Source organism: Pelobates fuscus, chromosome 4, assembly GCF_036172605.1.
Source record: "Pelobates fuscus isolate aPelFus1 chromosome 4, aPelFus1.pri, whole genome shotgun sequence".
In the NCBI taxonomy this organism is placed as follows: domain Eukaryota; kingdom Metazoa; phylum Chordata; class Amphibia; order Anura; family Pelobatidae; genus Pelobates; species Pelobates fuscus.
Genome location: NC_086320.1, coordinates 315,562,296 through 315,586,402, shown reverse-complemented (window position 1 = coordinate 315,586,402; position 24,107 = coordinate 315,562,296). Strand labels below are relative to the sequence as shown.

General features: G+C 44.4%; 1 protein-coding gene across 2 annotated transcripts in view; it reads right to left on the bottom strand.

Moving 5' to 3' along the window:
• The window catches only part of ANKRD28 (ankyrin repeat domain 28), a 138,354-nt gene that overhangs the window by 36,010 nt on the left and 78,237 nt on the right, over nucleotides 1-24,107 (bottom strand). For both annotated transcript variants that reach the window (XM_063452321.1, XM_063452320.1), the window contains exons 7-15: nucleotides 23,702-23,844; nucleotides 22,027-22,239; nucleotides 15,657-15,735; nucleotides 15,081-15,195; nucleotides 12,846-12,928; nucleotides 10,835-10,898; nucleotides 9,634-9,702; nucleotides 8,789-8,929; nucleotides 992-1,103 (exon numbers count right to left, since the gene is read on the bottom strand). In XM_063452321.1, coding sequence (XP_063308391.1) covers nucleotides 992-1,103; nucleotides 8,789-8,929; nucleotides 9,634-9,702; nucleotides 10,835-10,898; nucleotides 12,846-12,928; nucleotides 15,081-15,195; nucleotides 15,657-15,735; nucleotides 22,027-22,239; nucleotides 23,702-23,844 — 1,019 coding nt within the window. The remainder of the gene's footprint in view (nucleotides 1-991; nucleotides 1,104-8,788; nucleotides 8,930-9,633; nucleotides 9,703-10,834; nucleotides 10,899-12,845; nucleotides 12,929-15,080; nucleotides 15,196-15,656; nucleotides 15,736-22,026; nucleotides 22,240-23,701; nucleotides 23,845-24,107) is intronic.

Genomic DNA, 24,107 nt, shown 5'->3' with positions numbered 1-24,107 from the left:
TATCTTTCTGTATGCATCATATGTGTGTATATATATACACTGTAATTAAAATCTTTGTACATAAGTATCCATATAAACATTTTTGTAAATTTTTTTTTTTTTTTAGTTGTTGTAGTTTAATTATTCCCTTTACTCTCTAGCTGTGTGTATATGGGCCGCAGATGTATGTATACACACCATTTAAGAAACAATGTGTAGCAGTACAACTGAAATGCATTCAATAGGTTTTCGCCTCATACTCCATGCTGTATTTCTTTCTGCATGTGTTCTTTGACACACACACATGAAAATGCAGATGTGCTCTAGCACAGCGCATCTTCCACTTCTGTTAGCTATATGGAGCTAATTGAAATGGCAGTCGTGTTAGCATCTAGTTATAAAAGAAATAGGCACAAACTGTTTAACAAATATGGCAGACTCCAGACACACAAAGCACTTCAGCAAAAAAAACAAAAACAAACAAACACAGAGCTGATGAGTAACTTTCACATGACCCACTGTTCCTTCATATCTATCTACATCTGGATAGCAATGATAGTTTCCCTTCAGCAGCACTTTTGTGCAGCATCCCCCTTCAATATTTCCAGATTTTGAAAAGCGTCCGCTATTTGCCATGCTTACAGACTATCACACTTTATGCAGATTGGAATTGGAATTATAAACAAAATACATTATAAATGGTCTCAACTATATACAAATACACTCAAGGAACTGTACCAAGCTGTTTAAACAACAGTTTCACAATAACCTGCAATATGTGTATGACTTCTATCTCACTAGTAAAAATGTACAGAAATTTTGGGAAAATAATGGAAAAAGTCTTGTTAAAAAGATATGTAAAAACGAAAAAAAAAAAAAAAAAGGGATACTTCCTTAAGGCTAAATGACTAAACTTACTACTCTAAGAGAACTTACATTTTAGGTGTCAACATGCATGCATTTACTAAATAATACAACATAAACTGACAGCACTCATCCACAAAATTCTTACCAGTTCGAGACACAACCGGTGACCATAGGCAGCAGCATAATGAACTGCATTGTAGCCGTGTCTATCCCTGATCCCTGGGTTTGCATCATTTCTGAGTAAATATTCCAGGCACCTGTTGGAAAATAAAATTCTGCTAATCAGTCATTTGTTGAAAATTACAAATTCAAATACAAAAGTACCGTATTTATCGGCGTATAACACGCACCTCATTTTCAGAAGGAAATTCCCACCCCTCCCATAGTAGTGTCCCCTAGCCCCCCTCCCGTAGTGTCCCCTAGCCCCCCTCCCATAGTGTCCCCTAGCCCCCCTCCCATAGTGTCCCCTAGCCCCCCTCCCATAGTGTCCCCTAGCCCCCCTCCCATAGTGTCCCCTAGCCCCCCTCCCATAGTGTCCCCTAGCCCCCCTCCCATAGTGTCCCCTAGCCCCCCTCCCATAGTGTCCCCTAGCCCCCCTCCCATAGTGTCCCCTAGCCCCCCTCCCATAGTGTCCCCTAGCCCCCCTCCCATAGTGTCCCCTAGCCCCCCTCCCATAGTGTCCCCTAGCCCCCCTCCCATAGTGTCCCCTAGCCCCCCTCCCATAGTGTCCCCTAGCCCCCCTCCCATAGTGTCCCCTAGCCCCCCTCCCATAGTGTCCCCTAGCCCCCCTCCCATAGTGTCCCCTAGCCCCCCTCCCATAGTGTCCCCTAGCCCCCCTCCCATAGTGTCCCCTAGCCCCCCTCCCATAGTGTCCCCTAGCCCCCCTCCCATAGTGTCCCCTAGCCCCCCTCCCATAGTGTCCCCTAGCCCCCCTCCCATAGTGTCCCCTAGCCCCCCTCCCATAGTGTCCCCTAGCCCCCCTCCCATAGTGTCCCCTAGCCCCCCTCCCATAGTGTCCCCTAGCCCCCCTCCCATAGTGTCCCCTAGCCCCCCTCCCATAGTGTCCCCTAGCCCCCCTCCCATAGTGTCCCCTAGCCCCCCTCCCATAGTGTCCCCTAGCCCCCCTCCCATAGTGTCCCCTAGCCCCCCTCCCATAGTGTCCCCTAGCCCCCCTCCCATAGTGTCCCCTAGCCCCCCTCCCATAGTGTCCCCTAGCCCCCCTCCCATAGTGTCCCCTAGCCCCCCTCCCATAGTGTCCCCTAGCCCCCCTCCCATAGTGTCCCCTAGCCCCCCTCCCATAGTGTCCCCTAGCCCCCCTCCCATAGTGTCCCCTAGCCCCCCTCCCATAGTGTCCCCTAGCCCCCCTCCCATAGTGTCCCCTAGCCCCCCTCCCATAGTGTCCCCTAGCCCCCCTCCCATAGTGTCCCCTAGCCCCCCTCCCATAGTGTCCCCTAGCCCCCCTCCCATAGTGTCCCCTAGCCCCCCTCCCATAGTGTCCCCTAGCCCCCCTCCCATAGTGTCCCCTAGCCCCCCTCCCATAGTGTCCCCTAGCCCCCCTCCCATAGTGTCCCCTAGCCCCCCTCCCATAGTGTCCCCTAGCCCCCCTCCCATAGTGTCCCCTAGCCCCCCTCCCATAGTGTCCCCTAGCCCCCCTCCCATAGTGTCCCCTAGCCCCCCTCCCATAGTGTCCCCTAGCCCCCCTCCCATAGTGTCCCCTAGCCCCCCTCCCATAGTGTCCCCTAGCCCCCCTCCCATAGTGTCCCCTAGCCCCCCTCCCATAGTGTCCCCTAGCCCCCCTCCCATAGTGTCCCCTAGCCCCCCTCCCATAGTGTCCCCTAGCCCCCCTCCCATAGTGTCCCCTAGCCCCCCTCCCATAGTGTCCCCTAGCCCCCCTCCCATAGTGTCCCCTAGCCCCCCTCCCATAGTGTCCCCTAGCCCCCCTCCCATAGTGTCCCCTAGCCCCCCTCCCATAGTGTCCCCTAGCCCCCCTCCCATAGTGTCCCCTAGCCCCCCTCCCATAGTGTCCCCTAGCCCCCCTCCCATAGTGTCCCCTAGCCCCCCTCCCATAGTGTCCCCTAGCCCCCCTCCCATAGTGTCCCCTAGCCCCCCTCCCATAGTGTCCCCTAGCCCCCCTCCCATAGTGTCCCCTAGCCCCCCTCCCATAGTGTCCCCTAGCCCCCCTCCCATAGTGTCCCCTAGCCCCCCTCCCATAGTGTCCCCTAGCCCCCCTCCCATAGTGTCCCCTAGCCCCCCTCCCATAGTGTCCCCTAGCCCCCCTCCCATAGTGTCCCCTAGCCCCCCTCCCATAGTGTCCCCTAGCCCCCCTCCCATAGTGTCCCCTAGCCCCCCTCCCATAGTGTCCCCTAGCCCCCCTCCCATAGTGTCCCCTAGCCCCCCTCCCATAGTGTCCCCTAGCCCCCCTCCCATAGTGTCCCCTAGCCCCCCTCCCATAGTGTCCCCTAGCCCCCCTCCCATAGTGTCCCCTAGCCCCCCTCCCATAGTGTCCCCTAGCCCCCCTCCCATAGTGTCCCCTAGCCCCCCTCCCATAGTGTCCCCTAGCCCCCCTCCCATAGTGTCCCCTAGCCCCCCTCCCATAGTGTCCCCTAGCCCCCCTCCCATAGTGTCCCCTAGCCCCCCTCCCATAGTGTCCCCTAGCCCCCCTCCCATAGTGTCCCCTAGCCCCCCTCCCATAGTGTCCCCTAGCCCCCCTCCCATAGTGTCCCCTAGCCCCCCTCCCATAGTGTCCCCTAGCCCCCCTCCCATAGTGTCCCCTAGCCCCCCTCCCATAGTGTCCCCTAGCCCCCCTCCCATAGTGTCCCCTAGCCCCCCTCCCATAGTGTCCCCTAGCCCCCCTCCCATAGTGTCCCCTAGCCCCCCTCCCATAGTGTCCCCTAGCCCCCCTCCCATAGTGTCCCCTAGCCCCCCTCCCATAGTGTCCCCTAGCCCCCCTCCCATAGTGTCCCCTAGCCCCCCTCCCATAGTGTCCCCTAGCCCCCCTCCCATAGTGTCCCCTAGCCCCCCTCCCATAGTGTCCCCTAGCCCCCCTCCCATAGTGTCCCCTAGCCCCCCTCCCATAGTGTCCCCTAGCCCCCCTCCCATAGTGTCCCCTAGCCCCCCTCCCATAGTGTCCCCTAGCCCCCCTCCCATAGTGTCCCCTAGCCCCCCTCCCATAGTGTCCCCTAGCCCCCCTCCCATAGTGTCCCCTAGCCCCCCTCCCATAGTGTCCCCTAGCCCCCCCCTCCCATAGTGTCCCCTAGCCCCCCCCCTCCCATAGTGTCCCCTAGCCCCCCCCCTCCCATAGTGTCCCCTAGCCCCCCCCCTCCCATAGTGTCCCCTAGCCCCCCCCCTCCCATAGTGTCCCCTAGCCCCCCTCCCATAGTGTCCCCTAGCCCCCCTCCCATAGTGTCCCCTAGCCCCCCTCCCATAGTGTCCCCTAGCCCCCCTCCCATAGTGTCCCCTAGCCCCCCTCCCATAGTGTCCCCTAGCCCCCCTCCCATAGTGTCCCCTAGCCCCCCTCCCATAGTGTCCCCTAGCCCCCCTCCCATAGTGTCCCCTAGCCCCCCTCCCATAGTGTCCCCTAGCCCCCCTCCCATAGTGTCCCCTAGCCCCCCTCCCATAGTGTCCCCTAGCCCCCCTCCCATAGTGTCCCCTAGCCCCCCTCCCATAGTGTCCCCTAGCCCCCCTCCCATAGTGTCCCCTAGCCCCCCTCCCATAGTGTCCCCTAGCCCCCCTCCCATAGTGTCCCCTAGCCCCCCTCCCATAGTGTCCCCTAGCCCCCCTCCCATAGTGTCCCCTAGCCCCCCTCCCATAGTGTCCCCTAGCCCCCCTCCCATAGTGTCCCCTAGCCCCCCTCCCATAGTGTCCCCTAGCCCCCCTCCCATAGTGTCCCCTAGCCCCCCTCCCATAGTGTCCCCTAGCCCCCCTCCCATAGTGTCCCCTAGCCCCCCTCCCATAGTGTCCCCTAGCCCCCCTCCCATAGTGTCCCCTAGCCCCCCTCCCATAGTGTCCCCTAGCCCCCCTCCCATAGTGTCCCCTAGCCCCCCTCCCATAGTGTCCCCTAGCCCCCCTCCCATAGTGTCCCCTAGCCCCCCTCCCATAGTGTCCCCTAGCCCCCCTCCCATAGTGTCCCCTAGCCCCCCTCCCATAGTGTCCCCTAGCCCCCCTCCCATAGTGTCCCCTAGCCCCCCTCCCATAGTGTCCCCTAGCCCCCCTCCCATAGTGTCCCCTAGCCCCCCTCCCATAGTGTCCCCTAGCCCCCCTCCCATAGTGTCCCCTAGCCCCCCTCCCATAGTGTCCCCTAGCCCCCCTCCCATAGTGTCCCCTAGCCCCCCTCCCATAGTGTCCCCTAGCCCCCCTCCCATAGTGTCCCCTAGCCCCCCTCCCATAGTGTCCCCTAGCCCCCCTCCCATAGTGTCCCCTAGGTCCCCTCCCATAGTGTCCCCTCCCATAGTGTCCCCTCCCATAGTGTCCCCTCCCATAGTGTCCCCTCCCATAGTGTCCCCTCCCATAGTGTCCCCTCCCATAGTGTCCCCTCCCATAGTGTCCCCTCCCATAGTGTCCCCTCCCATAGTGTCCCCTCCCATAGTGTCCCCTCCCATAGTGTCCCCTCCCATAGTGTCCCCTAGCCCCCCTCCCATAGTGTCCCCTAGCCCCCCTCCCATAGTGTCCCCTAGCCCCCCTCCCATAGTGTCCCCTAGCCCCCCTCCCATAGTGTCCCCTAGCCCCCCTCCCATAGTGTCCCCTAGCCCCCCTCCCATAGTGTCCCCTAGCCCCCCTCCCATAGTGTCCCCTAGCCCCCCTCCCATAGTGTCCCCTAGCCCCCCTCCCATAGTGTCCCCTAACCCCCCTCCCATAGTGTCCCCTAGCCCCCCTCCCATAGTGTCCCCTAGCCCCCCTCCCATAGTGTCCCCTAGCCCCCCTCCCATAGTGTCCCCTAGCCCCCCTCCCATAGTGTCCCCTAGCCCCCCTCCCATAGTGTCCCCTAGCCCCCCTCCCATAGTGTCCCCTAGCCCCCCTCCCATAGTGTCCCCTAGCCCCCCTCCCATAGTGTCCCCTAGCCCCCCTCCCATAGTGTCCCCTAGCCCCCCTCCCATAGTGTCCCCTAGCCCCCCTCCCATAGTGTCCCCTAGCCCCCCTCCCATAGTGTCCCCTAGCCCCCCTCCCATAGTGTCCCCTAGCCCCCCTCCCATAGTGTCCCCTAGCCCCCCTCCCATAGTGTCCCCTAGCCCCCCTCCCATAGTGTCCCCTAGCCCCCCTCCCATAGTGTCCCCTAGCCCCCCTCCCATAGTGTCCCCTAGCCCCCCTCCCATAGTGTCCCCTAGCCCCCCTCCCATAGTGTCCCCTAGCCCCCCTCCCATAGTGTCCCCTAGCCCCCCTCCCATAGTGTCCCCTAGCCCCCCTCCCATAGTGTCCCCTAGCCCCCCTCCCATAGTGTCCCCTAGCCCCCCTCCCATAGTGTCCCCTAGCCCCCCTCCCATAGTGTCCCCTAGCCCCCCTCCCATAGTGTCCCCTAGCCCCCCTCCCATAGTGTCCCCTAGCCCCCCTCCCATAGTGTCCCCTAGCCCCCCTCCCATAGTGTCCCCTAGCCCCCCTCCCATAGTGTCCCCTAGCCCCCCTCCCATAGTGTCCCCTAGCCCCCCTCCCATAGTGTCCCCTACCCCCCCTCCCATAGTGTCCCCTAATGCACTTTCCCTCTTGTCCCATAATTACTTACCTGTCTTGAAGCGTGGGACGGCTTCACAGCGCGCACCGCGGTACTGGAACTTACATTTCAGGTTCCGGCGGGACTGAAAGGAAGTGACTTCCTTTCAGTCCCGCCGGAAACCGGAACCTGAAATTTAAGTTCCAGTACCGCGGTGCGCGATGTGAAGCCGTCCCACGCTTCAAGACAGGTAAGTAAATATGGGATATCGGCGTATAACACGCACCCCTCATTTCCCCCCTATTCTTAGGGAGAAAAAGTGCGTGTTATACGCCGATGAATACGGTATATAAAATGACAATCTATAGTTTCTAATTAATATTATGATTTGAAATTGCAGTGAAGGAATATTATTTGTCAGTGTTTACCCAGTCACTATGCCTTTGCTTTATACTACAGTATTTTCACAGAACTTTGCCGGAACATATAAAATTTAAAATTTTGTTTTTGCTCTCAATTAAGTTTTCATTTACATTAACTGCTATTAGTAGTTTCTGAATTTGTCTAAACGGTTTTAGAACAGCAGCCTTGTGCCATGGATGCACAAACAGGCCATTTGAAGTACTGGAGAATGTCACACTATCTCCACATACTAACAGAAGAAGGGACACACATACACAGTGTGTGAATAAGTATTAATATTTGACGTTATGCTTTAAATACTGACCTGAAAGAGTGCTTGAAAGTCAGTCTGGTTTTATACAATACCACCATGATACAGATTACATTAGGCATTCTCAAAAATAGATTACGCAACTTTACTGAGTTTATATTGCTTTGATATCCAATGCATAATTTACAAAAAATAAATCAATCCATGATTAATTTATTCTTTGATAATTGATCTGCCATTTTTAAATCCATCTGTATCAATTTTCCAGATTGACATATAATATGAAGAATTTTAGTTAAATTTTCAGATCATAATAGTACAAAGTAACAATGATAAATGAGGTGGAACTACATACAAAGCCAGAAAAGGTGCATCAGATATGTAGCACAGTACACCTAACAACTAGGACCATGGTTTTTTCTATAAGCCATGCACTAAAAAATAAACAGGGGAAAAAAATACGACAATTTTTTTGTCAGAGGAGATTGCTTGATCTAAAAACCTGGCTCAGAGTATCTAGCAGCTGCTGCACAGACTGACACGAGGGTGAATTCTGTTCTAACAAGAGTGTTAGACAGCAACAAATATATGCTGCACTCCATGCGAAGCGTCAAACATTTGAATGAGTAAACAGAAATTCCATGTAAAATTCAATACCACTAGGTGGCAGCATAGTTCAAATCTATAACCAACACTATAGTCAAAGGGGAAATAAAACTTCTTAATCAGCTCAATATATCCATCTGTTTATAACTTTATCTCTGAACAAGGCACTTCAGTTTGTGTGGAACGCATAAAATCATTTTGACATGGCTCGACAAGTTTTGCTTTAGAAGAAAGTCCAAACAGAGGACCCACACAATAACCAAAATGCACCCACTCATCAACACATAACCAATATTAAAAGGTGCAATTGGAATGCATATCCTATCACCCCAGAAAACCATATCGCAATAACAATCAACCTTGATGCCCACATGATTCCCATATATCAAGTACATAAAATGCACCTGCAAAACCTATACAACAGCACATCTAAAATACAGAAAGTATGTGTAACTTGCACTGGAGAGACACAAATACACACTGGCATTATGAATCCTAAAAGGCTTTGTATCTGTTGATCTTAGCACACACTGTACAAAGGTTACCATCACATCAGCAGCGGCTGCCTTATGAGAGGATTAAGCAGTCTACCCACATATTAACAAATGTATCATAGAATCTTTAAAGGGACACTATAGTCACCAGAACAACTGCAGCTTAATGTAGTAGTTCTGGTAAGTATAGATGGTCCCCGCAGGCACTTTCATGTAAAAAGGAGAAAGGGCAGTGTTTATATTAATGCCTAGGGTCACCTTCAGTGGCAGTCACTAGAGGTGCTTCCTGGGTCAGTGCAGCACAATAACTTGCATTATGGAGCAGCCTATGGGCAGGAGATAACATTCCAAGCACTTTAGCTTCTATCAAAGTTTAGAAAATCAAAGTTTAGTGCCACTTGATGGATGGGCATTGAGCATAGTGAAATTAAGTATTGTTTGAGTAAATTGCAAAAATCAGGATGTTTGACAATTGGCACTAGTCTGCACATCTAAAACCTTTAACCAAAGGATATCCATACAACTTACTTGCCATCTGTATCTGAAGTAGCTGCGTAGTGCAATGGTGAACAACCTCGCTCATCCAGGTCATTTACGCTAGCACCTGATCCAACAAGTGCAAACAGGCACTGATAATTACAGTTGGCAGCAGCATAGTGAAGCGGAGTTCTTCATAGAAATAAAAAAAAGAAAACCAAAATATCAGTATCAATCAGTAAAAATAACACACTGTTCTTCCTTATAGTATAGAACTAAAGCTACAAGTTTAATAATCCAATACATTGCTTGTTGAAGGTCAAGATGTTTTGCTATAACCAATATAACCTAAGTCCCTAATGAGAGTGCTAATACCGTGAACCCAAAAGTAGACTGCTCTCAAACCATTTGAAATCTACTCCTACTATGTCATATATGTGCAGGTAATATGGTAAAGAAAGAACGTGATTGCTGCAACCCTAAAGTGAATAAGTGGCAATATTTTTTTCCTCCACCTCTGCAAAGTGAGCAATGAATGATTTATTCAATTAAAAAAAAGTGTTACAATTTAAGTTGCATGGGTCACTGACAGCTTCTTCAAATAATTTCACCAGAATCAAAATAATAAATGTTGCAGGGCCTTAAGGACCAGATAATAACGCACAGAGATATCACATTTTACTTCAGTGAACATTAAGGTTCATGAGCTACTAGCATGGAACACTATTAAAGGTTTGACAGTATATGGCCAAAGAGGCTTCAGACAAGTTGTGAATGACATCACAACCTTCCAGTGCACATCTTTTTGTTTGGTTTGCAAATGACACTTTAACATCTCAAAATTCAGTATCTAATTAAAACGATCACAAAAATAACTACAAAATTAAAAAGGTTACCTTCCAAACTTGTCTTTTTTATTGAAGTCTGCACCTGTGTTTAACAACAAGTTTAGACACTCCAGGTTCCTATAAAGAGAAAAGACATGTAAAAGTAAGTCTGGACAATTAAAGTACAGAGCGGCATTTGTTAACAAGTTTCTACTTTGCAGGGAGATCACCTGCAATTTAAGGGAGGGGATAGCATCTAAATTCTAAACCAAACAGAAACAAAAGGCATTTTACACACCAACAAACATTCCTATAGCCCTTAAAATACAACTCATTGTTTGTTTGTTTTTTGTATGAATATGAAAGTGTGTTTCCTTTGTGTTGACTGACTGCTGGATTGTTCTGTAGTTTCCTGCTTATAAAGTTCAAAGGAAATCTGTGCTCCAATATGTAAACCTTTTGATACAAAAATATTACCACTAAATACTGTTTTAAAGCAGAAATATACCTTCTGTGTACCTGCTCACAAAAAAAGTTACTTACCTTGCAAAGCAATTTATCTCACATGGCAACAGCAAATACCCTAATTTTTAACTAAAAATAAAGAGGTGAACAGACACACGCACGTTTGTGTGGTCACATACCCTATTGGTCAAAGTTTCATTCTAAAGCAAAAAGAACCCTGACTCCAACTAGGACCATGTTTCAGTGTCCCTTTAATATGTGTCATATTGCGTAAAACCCAAAACACACACAAAACAATGTAATATCAACAGCAATATTAAAGGATCACTAGAGTGTCAGGAAAACAAAGCTGTTTTCCTGACACTATAGTGCCCTGAGGGTGCCCCCACCCTCAGCAGCTTACCATATTCCAGCGCCGGTGACCTCTCCTTCCTCTGCCGACATCAGCTCCCAAGTGGAGCGGAATGTGCATGCGCGGCAAGTGCCGCGCACGTATTCAAGCTGTCAATAGGAAAGCATTTCTCAATGCTATCCTATGGGAGCTCTGCGCAATGGATGCGAAATTTGCATCCAGCATTGCAGATGCGCCTTTAGAGGTTGGCTTAACCCCTAATGTAAACATAGCAGTTTCTCTGAAACTACTATGTTTACATGTGAAGGGTTAAAACCTGAGGGACATTGCACCCAGACCACTTCATTGAGCTGAAGTGGTCTGGGTGAGTATAGTGTCCCTTTAATAATCTTCCCTATCATTGTTACAGTGCATGACTGACTGCTCTGTGTACTTAAAGTTATTGATATATACCCTCCAGCTGCAGCTGCATGAAGACAGGTCCTGCCAAAGTCATCTGGAGTATCTATGTCAAAACCTGCAAAAGAATAATACGGTGAAATACAAGGTGAAGACTTCTTTAGCCCTATGTCGAGATAGGAGCATAATTTAAGGTTTTAGATAATGCCAATTTTGACTAAATTAGTGAATTAAACTTTCCATTTCAAAGCAATTGGTGCTGTCAATTTATGAAACATCAGCAAAAGATTCAGGGCTAGGATGAGTACTCTGTGGATTTTGGTAAACAGTTGCTCACATCTTAAAGGAAAACTATAGTCACCAAAACAACTTTAGTTTAATGAAGCAGTTTTGGTGTATAGATAATGGCCCTGCAGCCTCACTGCTCAATTCTCAGCCGTTTAGGAGTTAAATCATGTTGTTTATGAACCCTAGTCACATCTCCCTGCATGTGACTTGCACAGCCATCCTAAACACTTCCTGTAAAGAGTCATCTAAAGTTTATCCTTTCTTTATTGCAAGTTCTGTTTAATTTACATTTTCTTATCCCCTGCTGTGTTAATGGCTTGCTAGACCCTGCAAGAGTCTCCTCTATGTGATTAAAGTTCAATTTACAGAGCAAGAGATACAATTGTTTCAAATTACGTCTGATTGAAAGTGAAACAAGTTGTTTTTTTTTCATGCAGGCTCTGTCAATCATAGCCAGGGGAGGTGTGGCAAGGGCTGCATAAACAGAAACAAAGTGATTTAACGCCTAAATGGCAGTGAATTGAGCAGTAAAACCCAAGAGGCATGATCTATACACTAAAACTGCTTCATTAAGCTAAAGTTGTTTAGGTGATGATAGTGTTCCTTTAAACCAAGAATAACATGGAAGGTGGAAGGCCACAAACAATTGGGAAATCATAGCTGTATCAGTCTGACAAATAAAAGCATTGTCATTTGTGAAAAATGGCAATGCTTACATGTGTTAGTTGGAATGCTTTAATTCAAACAGCCACTAGAGGCAACTTATAGTGAAAGGCTTTCAAAAATGGAAAACATTAATGTTCGGAGTTGGTGAATACGTTGAATTTTTCTCAGTGAAGCATTGCAAGCTACGCTATTTGAGCTTTCCATTGCCACTCATGCCAAATAGTGGAGTGAGGCTCCTGAATAGGTTAATTATGCATTGATCATATAAGCAAAATGTGTATTATTCGGATTATACATTTGGTGTCACTTGCACATGCCAGAAACATGTAGACAGTGAAGCAGAACTGTTAAATGTTATTTGTTCAGATTCAAAGTTGTATATTTATGCTGTCATTTCAACAAAGTGTACTTTTAAAATGCTAAATGATATCATAATTAAGGGCTTTGGTAAATAAATAGAACCACATGAGCTACCAAACAGTAGACGGGAACACCAGTTATCATTAGGAGGTCATGCGGTCTTGACTAACAGCACAATTGCAGCACTCCACATTTAAAGTGCCAAACCTTTTTTCATCTTAATACCACAAGGCTTAAATGAATACTCTGTATATTTATTTTGAATGTTAAAAATATATATTTAATATGGCATTTCTCTTTAAAGTATTATTCTAAAATAAGAACAATATCTATCAATCACACATGGGTGCAAGGAATCCTGTTCCGCCCAAATTAGGATATATCCAGGAAAGTATAAAAATGAATTTCAGCACTCCGTTTTGACATTGTCCTTTTATTCAGGTTTCCAAAGTGTAGAACTGCAATGTTTCGACCGCAACGGTTTTATCAATATTGTGTGTCTTTTTAAAGTATTACACATTTTGTGATATTTACCAAAACCACTGATTATGCATATCATGAAGACGACTCAATATTATATCATCTGAGTTAGTTGGAAATAGAAAACCTCAAAACTAGCAGTAGCAGTTAAATCAAAATATTCTTTAAAGCTTGAATTCACTAAAATCTTGTGAAAACAAACTTCTTCGCACTATAAATTGCTGCAAAGGTACTTTGATGTAATTGACAGTGGACTAAGTGACAAACTAACCTGAAGATAGGAGTTTTCTGCAGCAATCTGAGAAGCCACTCAGGGCAGCCAAGTGGAGAGGAAACATTCCATGGATGCCTCGTCTAGAATATAGAACAGATTGTGTTTTCCAGTTAGCATTTGGACAGATGAAGTAACATATCACAAACCTCCACAACAAACTAGACCATCTTTCATTAAAGGGACACTCCTGGTAAGAAAATTAATTATTAAAAATAGAACTGGAAAAATGTAAGTAAAAATAGCCAAGCAGCGATAAGACAACCCAAACAATATTCTGTAGAATGCTGGCAAATACACAAAACAATTTTAAATATCACTTTACATATATAATATTATACTTTGCAATAGCTTACCTTCAATAATGGAAAACGTATAGGAAGAATGCATATTCTTTAAATCTGGATATTTGTATTTTTGTTAGAATACAGCCGTTTAACACCACCAAAACTGCAGGACATTCCATGCCATCCTAACAATGTTAAAGCCCACTCTGTAGAAGACAGCATGGAATGGCCTGCAGTTTTGGTGTGAGCAGGGTTAAATCTCTGCTCACACTAGGGTGTCCCAAGTACCAGGCGCTCCCCTCTGTCAGCTGGAGTCAGAATTAGGCACCACAGACTGACTTATAAGCTGCATGCAGTGCTCCCGTTGTATACATCGCTTTAAATGTGGGATTTATATCCCCATAGATGAAAATGAAATGTGACCAAGGTTAAATCCTTGCTCACACCAGGAAACCCAGGTATCAATAGATACACAGGTCTTACCTCTATTAGCTAGTGTCATTTTTGATTGCCCCAAACTGACTGATGAGCTGTATGCAGCTGCCCAGCACCAATCACAGTGTAATCGGCTTGGAAAGCATGCTTCATTCAGTAAGACAGGAAAGTGATCCAAAAATCCAGTAGATGGCAGCAACATACCACTCTATTTCGATATCAGTACTGCAATAAGTAGATGGTTTCAATGGTGTTAGGGGTAGGGTTAGATTTAGAGGTAATGGAGAGTTATTGTTAGTATTCAGTGTTAGGGTAGGGTTAGGGTAAGGTGTTACGGTTACGGATAGTGTAGGGCTCTGGGTAAGGTAAACCACCAAAAGAGAATCCCTGCCAGACTTCCAAAAGTCAGATACTTACACCCTTCCCTTTCCCTGAAATCACATTTCCCTTATTTACTTTACCTACTTGGTTATTCTGATTATTTTTCTCACTGATCAAGCACAATGATGTTAATAATATGCTTGCTTTATTTTGCTACAGTATTGTTGAAAAGGAAATTGTATACCATTATACAATAAGTTGCGACCCCACATCGTTGTGAGCTGAATTGTTACATTACGCATATTTATTTTAAATGCATCCTAAGCTCAATACCTTCTTCTATTATGCTTTCATAACTTAAAGAATATTCAAGAATTTTTTTTAATGGTAAGTTGAGGTAGGTATATGGTCAATATTAGTGTAAACATAGGGTAATGAGTATAGTTCGTATAGTGTTAGCATTAACTACCAAAAATAAATTTAGATCCTCAACATATGAGGCTTTAACAACCAGGACTGAAATGTGAATCAATTTTGAGTTATTTTTAATATATAGTTACATTGAGTGTGTAAAAATTATTATAAACAAAAACACAAAAACATGGTTTCCCTCTTTTCAAAATGACATTCTAAATCCCAAAAGGGCAAAAAAAATAAAATAAAGTACAAATCAATGTTTAGTAGTAGTAGATACACCCCCAATGAATACGTTTGTCGTGCATTTGGGGTTTATGTTAAAAAGTCTAACAAAAGCTGCAGTTCTTCTAAAGATACCAACAGCCTCATCACAGGAAAATAGTCTAACCGAGGTGCTTATTGAGAAGCTTCTGATAGTGTGTGTACACATCAGCTTGAGCACTGCACAGTGTTTTGATCCGAGAAGGAGATATGGAGGTAGGAGGTCGTATACGGTCAAACCAGTGGGTGTTTCATTATAAAGTATATTTAAAATAAGATACTCCTCACCCATAAAGCACTTCAGCAGCACACATCTCACATCTCAGCAAAAAAAAAAAAAAAAAAAAAAAAACTACATATCAAACTGAAGTGGCTATGGACCACAGAGTAACTCTTTATAACATTTAGAGTGAGCATACTTTTTGTGTAAATATACAATTTCAGTTAGATCAAATTCATAATGGGTGTCTTTTCAAAATCCCACCAATATTTGGGTATAACGGTGGACACTTACTTTGCGGTGTCTGCACCACTGGTAATTAGAGTATTGATGAGAAGTTCGTGGCCATATCTCGCTGCTATGTGCAATGGGGTGTTTCCATTCTTGTCTTCACAGTCTATCTCTGCTCCTACAATACAGCATTTTTAAGAGAGAGTGAGAAAGAAAAATGATGCTCTCATTCATTACCTTTCTTAGCTGGCCCAATAATTCACCAAATTAAAGTTTGAACCAATATTTAATTCAAAATTTCTGCTAGAAGATTCAGGGTGCACAAAAAAAATTATGTAAACCCCACAGCTGCAATGTTGACACACTAGGTTGACTGCAAATAGCAGGTCTGACAAGTAACACACATCAGTTTCCAAAGCAATAGACGGCAAAATATTTTTAAAATAAGTCAAATAGTCAGGGCCTCAATGCATGTGTCACAAACTACTGAGCATACAAAAATTATTATACATTCGACAGGGTGGCCCATAAGTCCCTACACATTTATATATCTTATGTATCCAGTGTATCTGTGTGCTGGATGGGTAGAGACTTATGGGCCACCCTGTACAATGAAACAACCAGGTTAAATTAATTTACCATTCTGTATTATTGTTTGTGATCTTGAGAATCGTCCGTGAATCGCTGTCATATGTAGAGGTGTCTTCCCATCTTTACTCTAAATATACAGGAAAATAAACAGAATATGTAGTTCACAAATGGATGCAAGTGTGCTTATTGCTATTAAAGTTTCCACAAATCACTCTGCAATAAATGACAACATAAAATTAATAAGAACAATGTTAGATACAATTTAAAACACAGAAGACAGCCAAAATTGGGTAGGGTGACAAGGGGGAGAAGAGCAGTCTAATTTTCATATCTGACAGCACACTACGTTTACTTTAGAAGCTTTAATCTCCTGCTCTGTTAATTAAACTTTAATCGCACAGAGAAGGCTCATGTAGCATGCTCGAGCAGGCTTTTAACACCGTAAGCGATATGAAATTCTGAATTGAACAGACTGTGCAATAAAGTGAAAAAATTAGACCTCTTTACAGAAAATGTGTAGGGAGACTGTAGGACTAATGCAGGGGAAGACTTGCTATGACTACATAAAGTGATTTAACTTTGAAATGGCAGAGAATTGAGCAAGTAGGGGAATGATCTATACACAAAAAACACTCACTTAAAGGGACACTATAGTCACCAGAACAACTACAACTTATTTAATTTGTTCTTGTGAATATAATCATTACCTTCAGGCTTTTTGCAGTAAGCACTGTATTTTCAGATAAAATGCAGTGTTTACATTACAGCCTAGTGAGAACTTAACTGGCCACTCCTTAGATGGCTGCTAGAGATCCTTCCTGGGTCATGGCTGCCTAAAATGCATCCAAACATTCAGTATCTCCTCCCTCTGCATGCAGACACTTAATTTTCCTCATAGAGATTCATTGATTCAATTCATCTCTATGAGGAGATGCTGATTGGCCAGGGCTGTGTTTGTATCATGCTGGCTCTGCCCCTGATCTGCCTCTTTGTCAGTATCAGCCAATCCTATGAGGAAGCATTGTGATTGGATCAGGCTACCACTTCTGAGGAGGTCAGCAGACTGCTTGTTTTTCTGAGGCAAACAGCGTTACAGCTTCAGGTTTGAATACGGTAAGAATGCGCTATATTTATGGAGGCATGAGAGGCACAGGGGGGCTGTTTGTGTTCCTGACCTATAGCGATCCTTTAAGCTAAAGTTGTTTCGCTGCTTATATTCTCCCTTATAGGTTAGTTACCAGTGGCAAAGAGTCTCCTCCCTGGTGCCACCATATTTGTCCAGCTAAAAAAGCACATCATAGCAACATCAGTCTATATCTCTGAATTATTTGTGTGCAAAATCTACCTTATACAATGTTACTTAAATTAACAATGCAAAAGGTTTGTACCTTTCTCAGGAATTTGTATTAGTGGAAAGCCAGTGAAAAAGAGAGCCTTAGCTGATTCGCTCAAGCTTTTAATGGTATTAAAGCCGCTGCTGGAAGAGAAGACGAGAACCTGGAGGATGGGCACTATGTGTACCACTTTGTGGTTAAACCATTCATAAAGGGTTTAATATCTTAAAGTAATAATTAGTTGAAATTATGATGCCCTAAGTATTCATCAAGTACCAACATATTCAGCAGTGCTGTACAACAGATGGACAAACAAGGAGATTAGAAAATATTCTGGATACATAGTGAAAAATAATTACTGGTATGGTATTGCATATTTATGGTAGTGTAAAATGACTGACCCAATAACAGCTTTGATTGGAGTTGTGCTATATTTGCAGAGGACTCCCAACACTTACATGATTATACATTTTATTTTCAACTTTTTCACTAGGATATCACGTGAAGTCACGTAGGCTGCAAAATATACTACAAGTCATAATCCGAGAACCTGGGGCATTTTACACTTGTGCTGCCATCTAAATGAGACAATTCATATCACATGATCTTTTGATACAATATTGGTTTACAGCAATTACTATGCCAGCATCATATCTATTGTCACATGACACAGTCGATGTTTATTAAGATTGTTTCCATGATAACACATGCTCATCTGGCATGTAATTTTAAAGGGACATAGTTAACAGAACCCCTACAGCTTATGTCACTCAGACAGCCACTAGAATTGCTTCCCATTTCAGTCTTGCATTCTGAATGCTCCCCATAGAGATGCATTGATTCAATTAATCGCTATGAGGAGATAAGCAGTGTAGAGTTTTGCTATGCATGCTCACTTGCCTCACAATGCTTTCCTATGGGAAAACATTGTATTAGCTGATATCAAAATTGATGATCTAAGCCATGGCAAGACCAACACAGCGATGGAGAAAAGGTAAGTAAAATACCCTTTAACTCCATTCTGATCTGGACTGGTAACCTAAACATGTAGTCCAGCACTGTTTGTATTCATAACTCTATATTGTTCCTTTAATTGCATAACGATTATATATACACACCTATATATATATATATTTTTTTTTTTTTTTTTTTTTTAACCTATGCCAAAGACCCTTGGCATGCAGTTTTGTTAGTGAAATATTTGTTGTTTGTTTACTCTGATAATCTGATTTTAAAGAAGTGCTACATTACACCACATGGTGAGCTCTGCACTGTGCCCACTTGTATCTTTTCGATTATAAAACAAAACAAAACCACCCAAAACAAACTACACACTGGCAAATAACATGTTTGTTTATGTTCAGAAATCTTATGTGAAGTCTATTATGTAGCAAAACTGGTAGATGTGCCAGAACAAGTCATGCCAGTTAATCAAGGGACAAATTCTGAAATAAAACCATTATGCATGCAGTTTCATATTTTTTTCGATCAATTACAGGGTTCCTAGGCCACAATAATTCAGTAGACAGAGTGTATCAAACACATGGTAGAATTTTCAAGTGACCTTTATTTTAATAAACACAACAAATAAGCAACATCGCGACACTCTTGGGGCCTTTGTAAAGCTTTAAAAAACAAAACAAAACAAAAAAAACAACACAGGGGAGGGTTGAAGAATTGCCTCACAGGAATATAGTGTTTATTCTGGAACCAAAGAGGTTACTTTTTGCATCTTAATGCATCTGATTTCTAATGATCAAAAGTAAATTTTGTTACAAATAATAAATGCTACAAGTGTAACAGTCTTCGTACGTGATGAGCACGTCTTGATGTTTTACGAAGTAAAAAGCCTCATAACTATTTTTAATATCTAAAGGAAGCTTGTTTAACCATAATAAATGTGTTGTATGTTTAACACACTTTCCAGATGCATAAGCGAGCAAATCAACCATGCTAGACATCAAAAAGTAGGTCAGCTTTTGTTTAATTTCAGATTGCTCTAAATTAAGATCATATATCCTTTCAAAACAAGAAAATGTAGGTCTTGGGCTGGATGTAACGCAGAGAACTTCAAAATGGACGCATCATACGCACAAACTGTGTCTGTGAAAACTGCCTTTAGACAGGCTTTTAAATCTAATTGATACATTGTGCTAAAAGAGGGGGAAAAAAAAAGAAAAAAAAACGGCAGCAAATTAATGTACTCAGAATGTATTTGCTCCAAATGATTAAATGTATGTATTCCAGCTCTAATTGTTTGAAGCAGCATTTAATGCCTATTGTTTGACTTTAAAGGGACTCTCCAGCCAAGCCTTTACTCTTTACTCACCTGGTTCCAGCGCCAGGAGCCTCGTGAAGCCGCGCCCCCTATTTCGTCAAAATGAGGAAGCATCATTGCTTCCGCAGTGTGCGCGGCCGCGAGCTGAGTGACAGCTCAGCTCGCTGTCTTTGCCCGCCCCCCTCCTCTGCTGACAGGCTGGAGAGAGAAGGCGAGCACACAGTGCCTTCTCTCTCCTGCACACGTCAGACGTATTTTAATACGTCTGACGTGTACAGGGCCTTTTTAGGGCCCTGCATGATAGGAAGTCCCTCTGGTGGCCGTCTGAGTGACGGCCACTGGAGGTATTCCTATCAATCAATGTAAACACTGTATTTTCTCTGAAAATACAGTGTTTACATTAGATTGCCTGCAGGGAGCTATAGATCATACCTGAACAACTACATTAAGCTGTAGTTGTTCAGGTGACTATAGTGTCCCTTTAAAAAATGTTGGCCTTTCCGATTCTGTTGGCCAATAACCAATTGTAATGTTACCAGTTAACTGGCTACTTGACACTCATAGCTTGTTTACTGGGCTAATCTTCAATGACTTTGATATAGATATAGATATATAGAGAGAGAGAGATCTACAGGAGATACTCAAAAAATTTGAATATTGTGCAAAAGTTCATTTATTTCAGTAATGCAACGTAAAAGGGGAAACTAATATATGAGATAGACACATTACATGCAAAGCAAGATAGTTCAAGCCGTGATTTGTCATAAGTGCGATGATTATGGCTTACTGCTCATGAAAACCCCAAATCCACAATCTCAGTAAATTAGAATATTACATGCAATCAATAAAACAAGGAGTGTACATAAAACAATATAGGACCTCTGAAAAGTATAAGCATGCATATGGACTGAGTACTTGGTTTGGGCCCCTTTTGCAGCAATTACTGCCTCAATGCGGCATGGCATAGAAGCTATCAGCCTGTGGCACTGCTAAGGTGTTATGGAAGACCAGGATGCTTCAATAGCGGCCTCCAGCTCTTCTGAATTGTTCGGTCTCATGTCTTATCTTTCTCTTGGCAATGCCCCATAGATTCTATATGGGGACCAGGTCAGGCAAGTTTGCTGGCCAATCAAGCACAGTAATCCCACGGTCAATGAACCAGGCTTTGGTGCTTTTGGCAGTGTGGGCAGGTGCCAAATCCTGCTGGAAAATAAAGTAAGCATCCCCATAAATCTTGTCTGCAGAAGGAAGCATGAAGTGCTCCAAAATCTCCTGGTAGACTGCTGTGTTGACCCTGGACTTAATAAAGCACAGTGGACCAACACCAGCAGATGACATGGCTCCCCAAATCAACACAGACTGTGGAAACTTCACACTGGACTTCAAGCATCTTGCAGTGTGCGCCTCTCCATTCTTCCTCCAGACTCTGGTCCTTGGTTTCCAAATGAGATGCAAAGGTTGCGCTCATCAGAAAAGTGGACTTTGGACCACTGAGCAACAGACCAGGTCTGTGTTTCTTTAGCCCAGGTAAGACGCTTCTGATGTTGTTTGTTGTTCAGTAGCGGCTTGACAAGAGGAATACGACATCTGAAGCCCATGTCCACAATCCGTCTGTGTGTGGTTGCTCTTGATGCACTGACTCCAGCCTCAGTCCACACCTTGTGAAAGTCCCCAGCACTTTTGAATGGCCTTTTCCTGACAATCCTCTCCAGACAGCGGTCATCCCTGCTGCTTGTGCACCTTTTTCTTCCACATAACTTTCTATTAATGTGCGTTGATACAGCACTTTGGGAACATCCAACTTCCTTCGCAATTACCTTTTGAGGCTTCCCCTCCTTATGGAGGGTGTTAATGATGGTTTTCTGCACAACTGTCAGGTCAGCAGTCTTCCCCATGATTGTGATTCCTACTGAACCAGACTGAGAGACCATTTAAAGGTTCAGAAACCCTTTGCAGGTGTTATGGATTACTTAGCGGATTAGAGTGGGACACTGTGAGCCTAGAATATTGCACCTTTTCACAATATTCTAATTTACGGAGATTGTGGATTTGGGGTTTTCATGAGCTGTAAGCCATAATCATCGCACTTATGACAAATCACGGCTTGAACTATCTTGCTTTGCATGTAATGCGTCTATCTCATGTATTAGTTTTTGCATTAATGAAATAAATGAACTTTATTCTAATTTTTCAAGTATCACCTCTATGTAGGTGTGTGTATATATACATATATACCAGCATCCGTTGAGTACAACGAAGAAGAAAACAATTGTATGAGAATGTGCAGTAAATATAAATAGCCCTTTGTGTTTTCACCTCACTTTGAACGACTTTACTACTCGCCAGTGACAGCAACCTCACAGTGAAAAAATAAAATTACGCTATTTGCAGGTAAGCAGCAGTGATGAAATCAAAATACAGTATACCTGATCAAACAAGAATCAGGGTAAGTATATTTTGTGGTTCTGCAAAGAAATCATAGATTATTTGTCACGCTCTATTAAGAAACGAGAAGAGATTAGTTTTCTTATTTCACTTTATTTAATGTGAAAAACCCTGCTTTCATTCATCGGTCATCTGTCGTGCACTCCCAATCTGATTATACCTGGATCTGAAGCTGCCAAAAAGATATATCTTCCACACAAGAGGCAACTTCAAAGTTATCATTTTAAATATATAAATTTGGGAAGGAAGCATTAAAAATGGTAAACAAAATATATATTTTATTCCTTACACATTTGCATACATTCCAGAAATCTGTTTACAGCCCATACATAAAAAATAAAGTGTGGAAATGATGTCTCACCTTAATATTCACATCTGCTCCATTACAGACCAAGAGCTCTAGACAAAGTGCTCCGTGCGTTGATGCTGCAGCAAAGTGTAATGGTGTAAAACCGCGCTCATTCACTTGGTTCACATTAGCACCACAGTCAAGAAGTTCATTAACTACTACATCTTGCCCGTTATAGCAAGCCACATGCAATGGAGTGTTTCCATAAGCATTTGAGTCATTCATCTATTCAAAGAAAAAGAGAAGCTTTTTGTTTTACATTCCATAATGAAAATGGCTTTATAATACAGTCCATTAACATGTTAAAGGTTGTTGGGTTGATTAGTGTGCTAAATGCAATGTTTAAAGGGTTATTCCAAGCACCTTTAACACTTCAGTGATTTGAAGTTGTCATGATACTTGGAGTCTGTATGTGCAGCTTTGAAACAGTGCACATATGAAGATTAACCCGTGGCTACCAAAGGTGTAACACTTAATACAGCATCCTTGCGGTGTCAGCATTGAGTTTTATTATGCAGTGTGTCATTCTTTGACTGACAGTGGGCATCTGACATTCTCAGTCAATGAATGGCCATTGGATCAGCTTATGCAGATCCACAGAAGCCTGAAGAACATCAACGCGGAAACCAGGTAAGAAGGCAAACAATTACCAAGTGATTTGCCACATTGCCAGGGAACCAGCAAGTGAGTTGTAGTGGTTATGTTGCTTGGAGTAACCATTTAATGTGTGGTAAGCAAAATAAAAAAAAATGCTCTGGGTCACCTGCCAACAAAAGATTGCTTTCATATTTAGTGACAGGACAGCACCGTGCACATATAGGCAATTAGAATTAACATATGCTGCAGTAAGGGCTTTATATTACTGCTAATCCTATACCAACCATATCCCTAACCTAACACCATCACTTTCCCCAACCCTATGCTTACACCCAATGTACTCCTAACCCTTCCCTACAAATTTTAACCCATCCCCAGCGGTTCCCAAACTGTGTGCCGTGGCACCCCATATTTTCCCAGTGCTATGATCTTATAATCATAGCACCGGTAACCGTGCCTCCCGTGGCCCCTGCCATCTCTGCAGGACCAGAGGGGAGATCTGAGATCTCCCTCTCTGGTCCGCTCGCAGTGTACTGCTATCAGCCGGCAGGGGAGGGAGAGAGGACCCAGGGGAGCTCTAATTGGCATCTCTGCCGGGGTCTACTCTCACGAGCTTGGAGCGTTGCTGCAGTTACCACGGCAACGCTCCAAGTCTCGCGAGAGTGACCCACTGCCCTACACCATTCACCCTAACTCAGAGGGATTTCCCTCTGAGCACCGCATGCAGGTTGTCTTTCAGTCTGGAGCCACTATATATGGCCCCAGGTGACAGGGGGAGAACCTAAGTAAAAACCAAAAGGAAGTTCTAAGCAAACCTAACTGCTTTGAAGCCCAATATTGGCAGGATGGTGTGGAACATCCTAGCGTCATTAATGGGTAAAAGGAAAGAAAATTTAACCAATTAAAGAAAGAGTACAAAGTAAATCTAAAACAATATTCCTTTAAAAAGGGATCATTCTAATCGTTATGGTTCTATATGTCAATGGGAACCATCCATCAGATTACAGAATATTTACATGTTGTCTCATATTTAGAATTGAAAGAAAACAGAATTGGAAACATGTAATACACACTAGCATATTTCACTTACATCAACTCCGAGATCTAAGAGATACTTCACTACATTGATCATTCCACTGGAGGCTGCCGCATGCAGTGGTGTGTAGGATTTCTTGTCTTTACACATTACTTCAGCTCCGTGTGTCACAAGTAACTTTACCACTTCAATGTGACCTAGGAAAAGGGAAACAAATGAAGCATGTGTATATTTTATTTTAAGAGGCACTTTCACCATCTGGGGACTTTACATAATTTGTGATATTGCGACAGAGGGTCAGGCAAAGGTAAATTCTACTTAGCTGAACCTGTCCCTTGTGGGCGACACATGCTATGTCAGGTTTACAGAGAATTTTAAATTCACAGTGTGATGACACATACCAAGCAGTACATGATCTGCCTGTTGACCAGTAAGCAATTTGAAAACATAATATATTGTA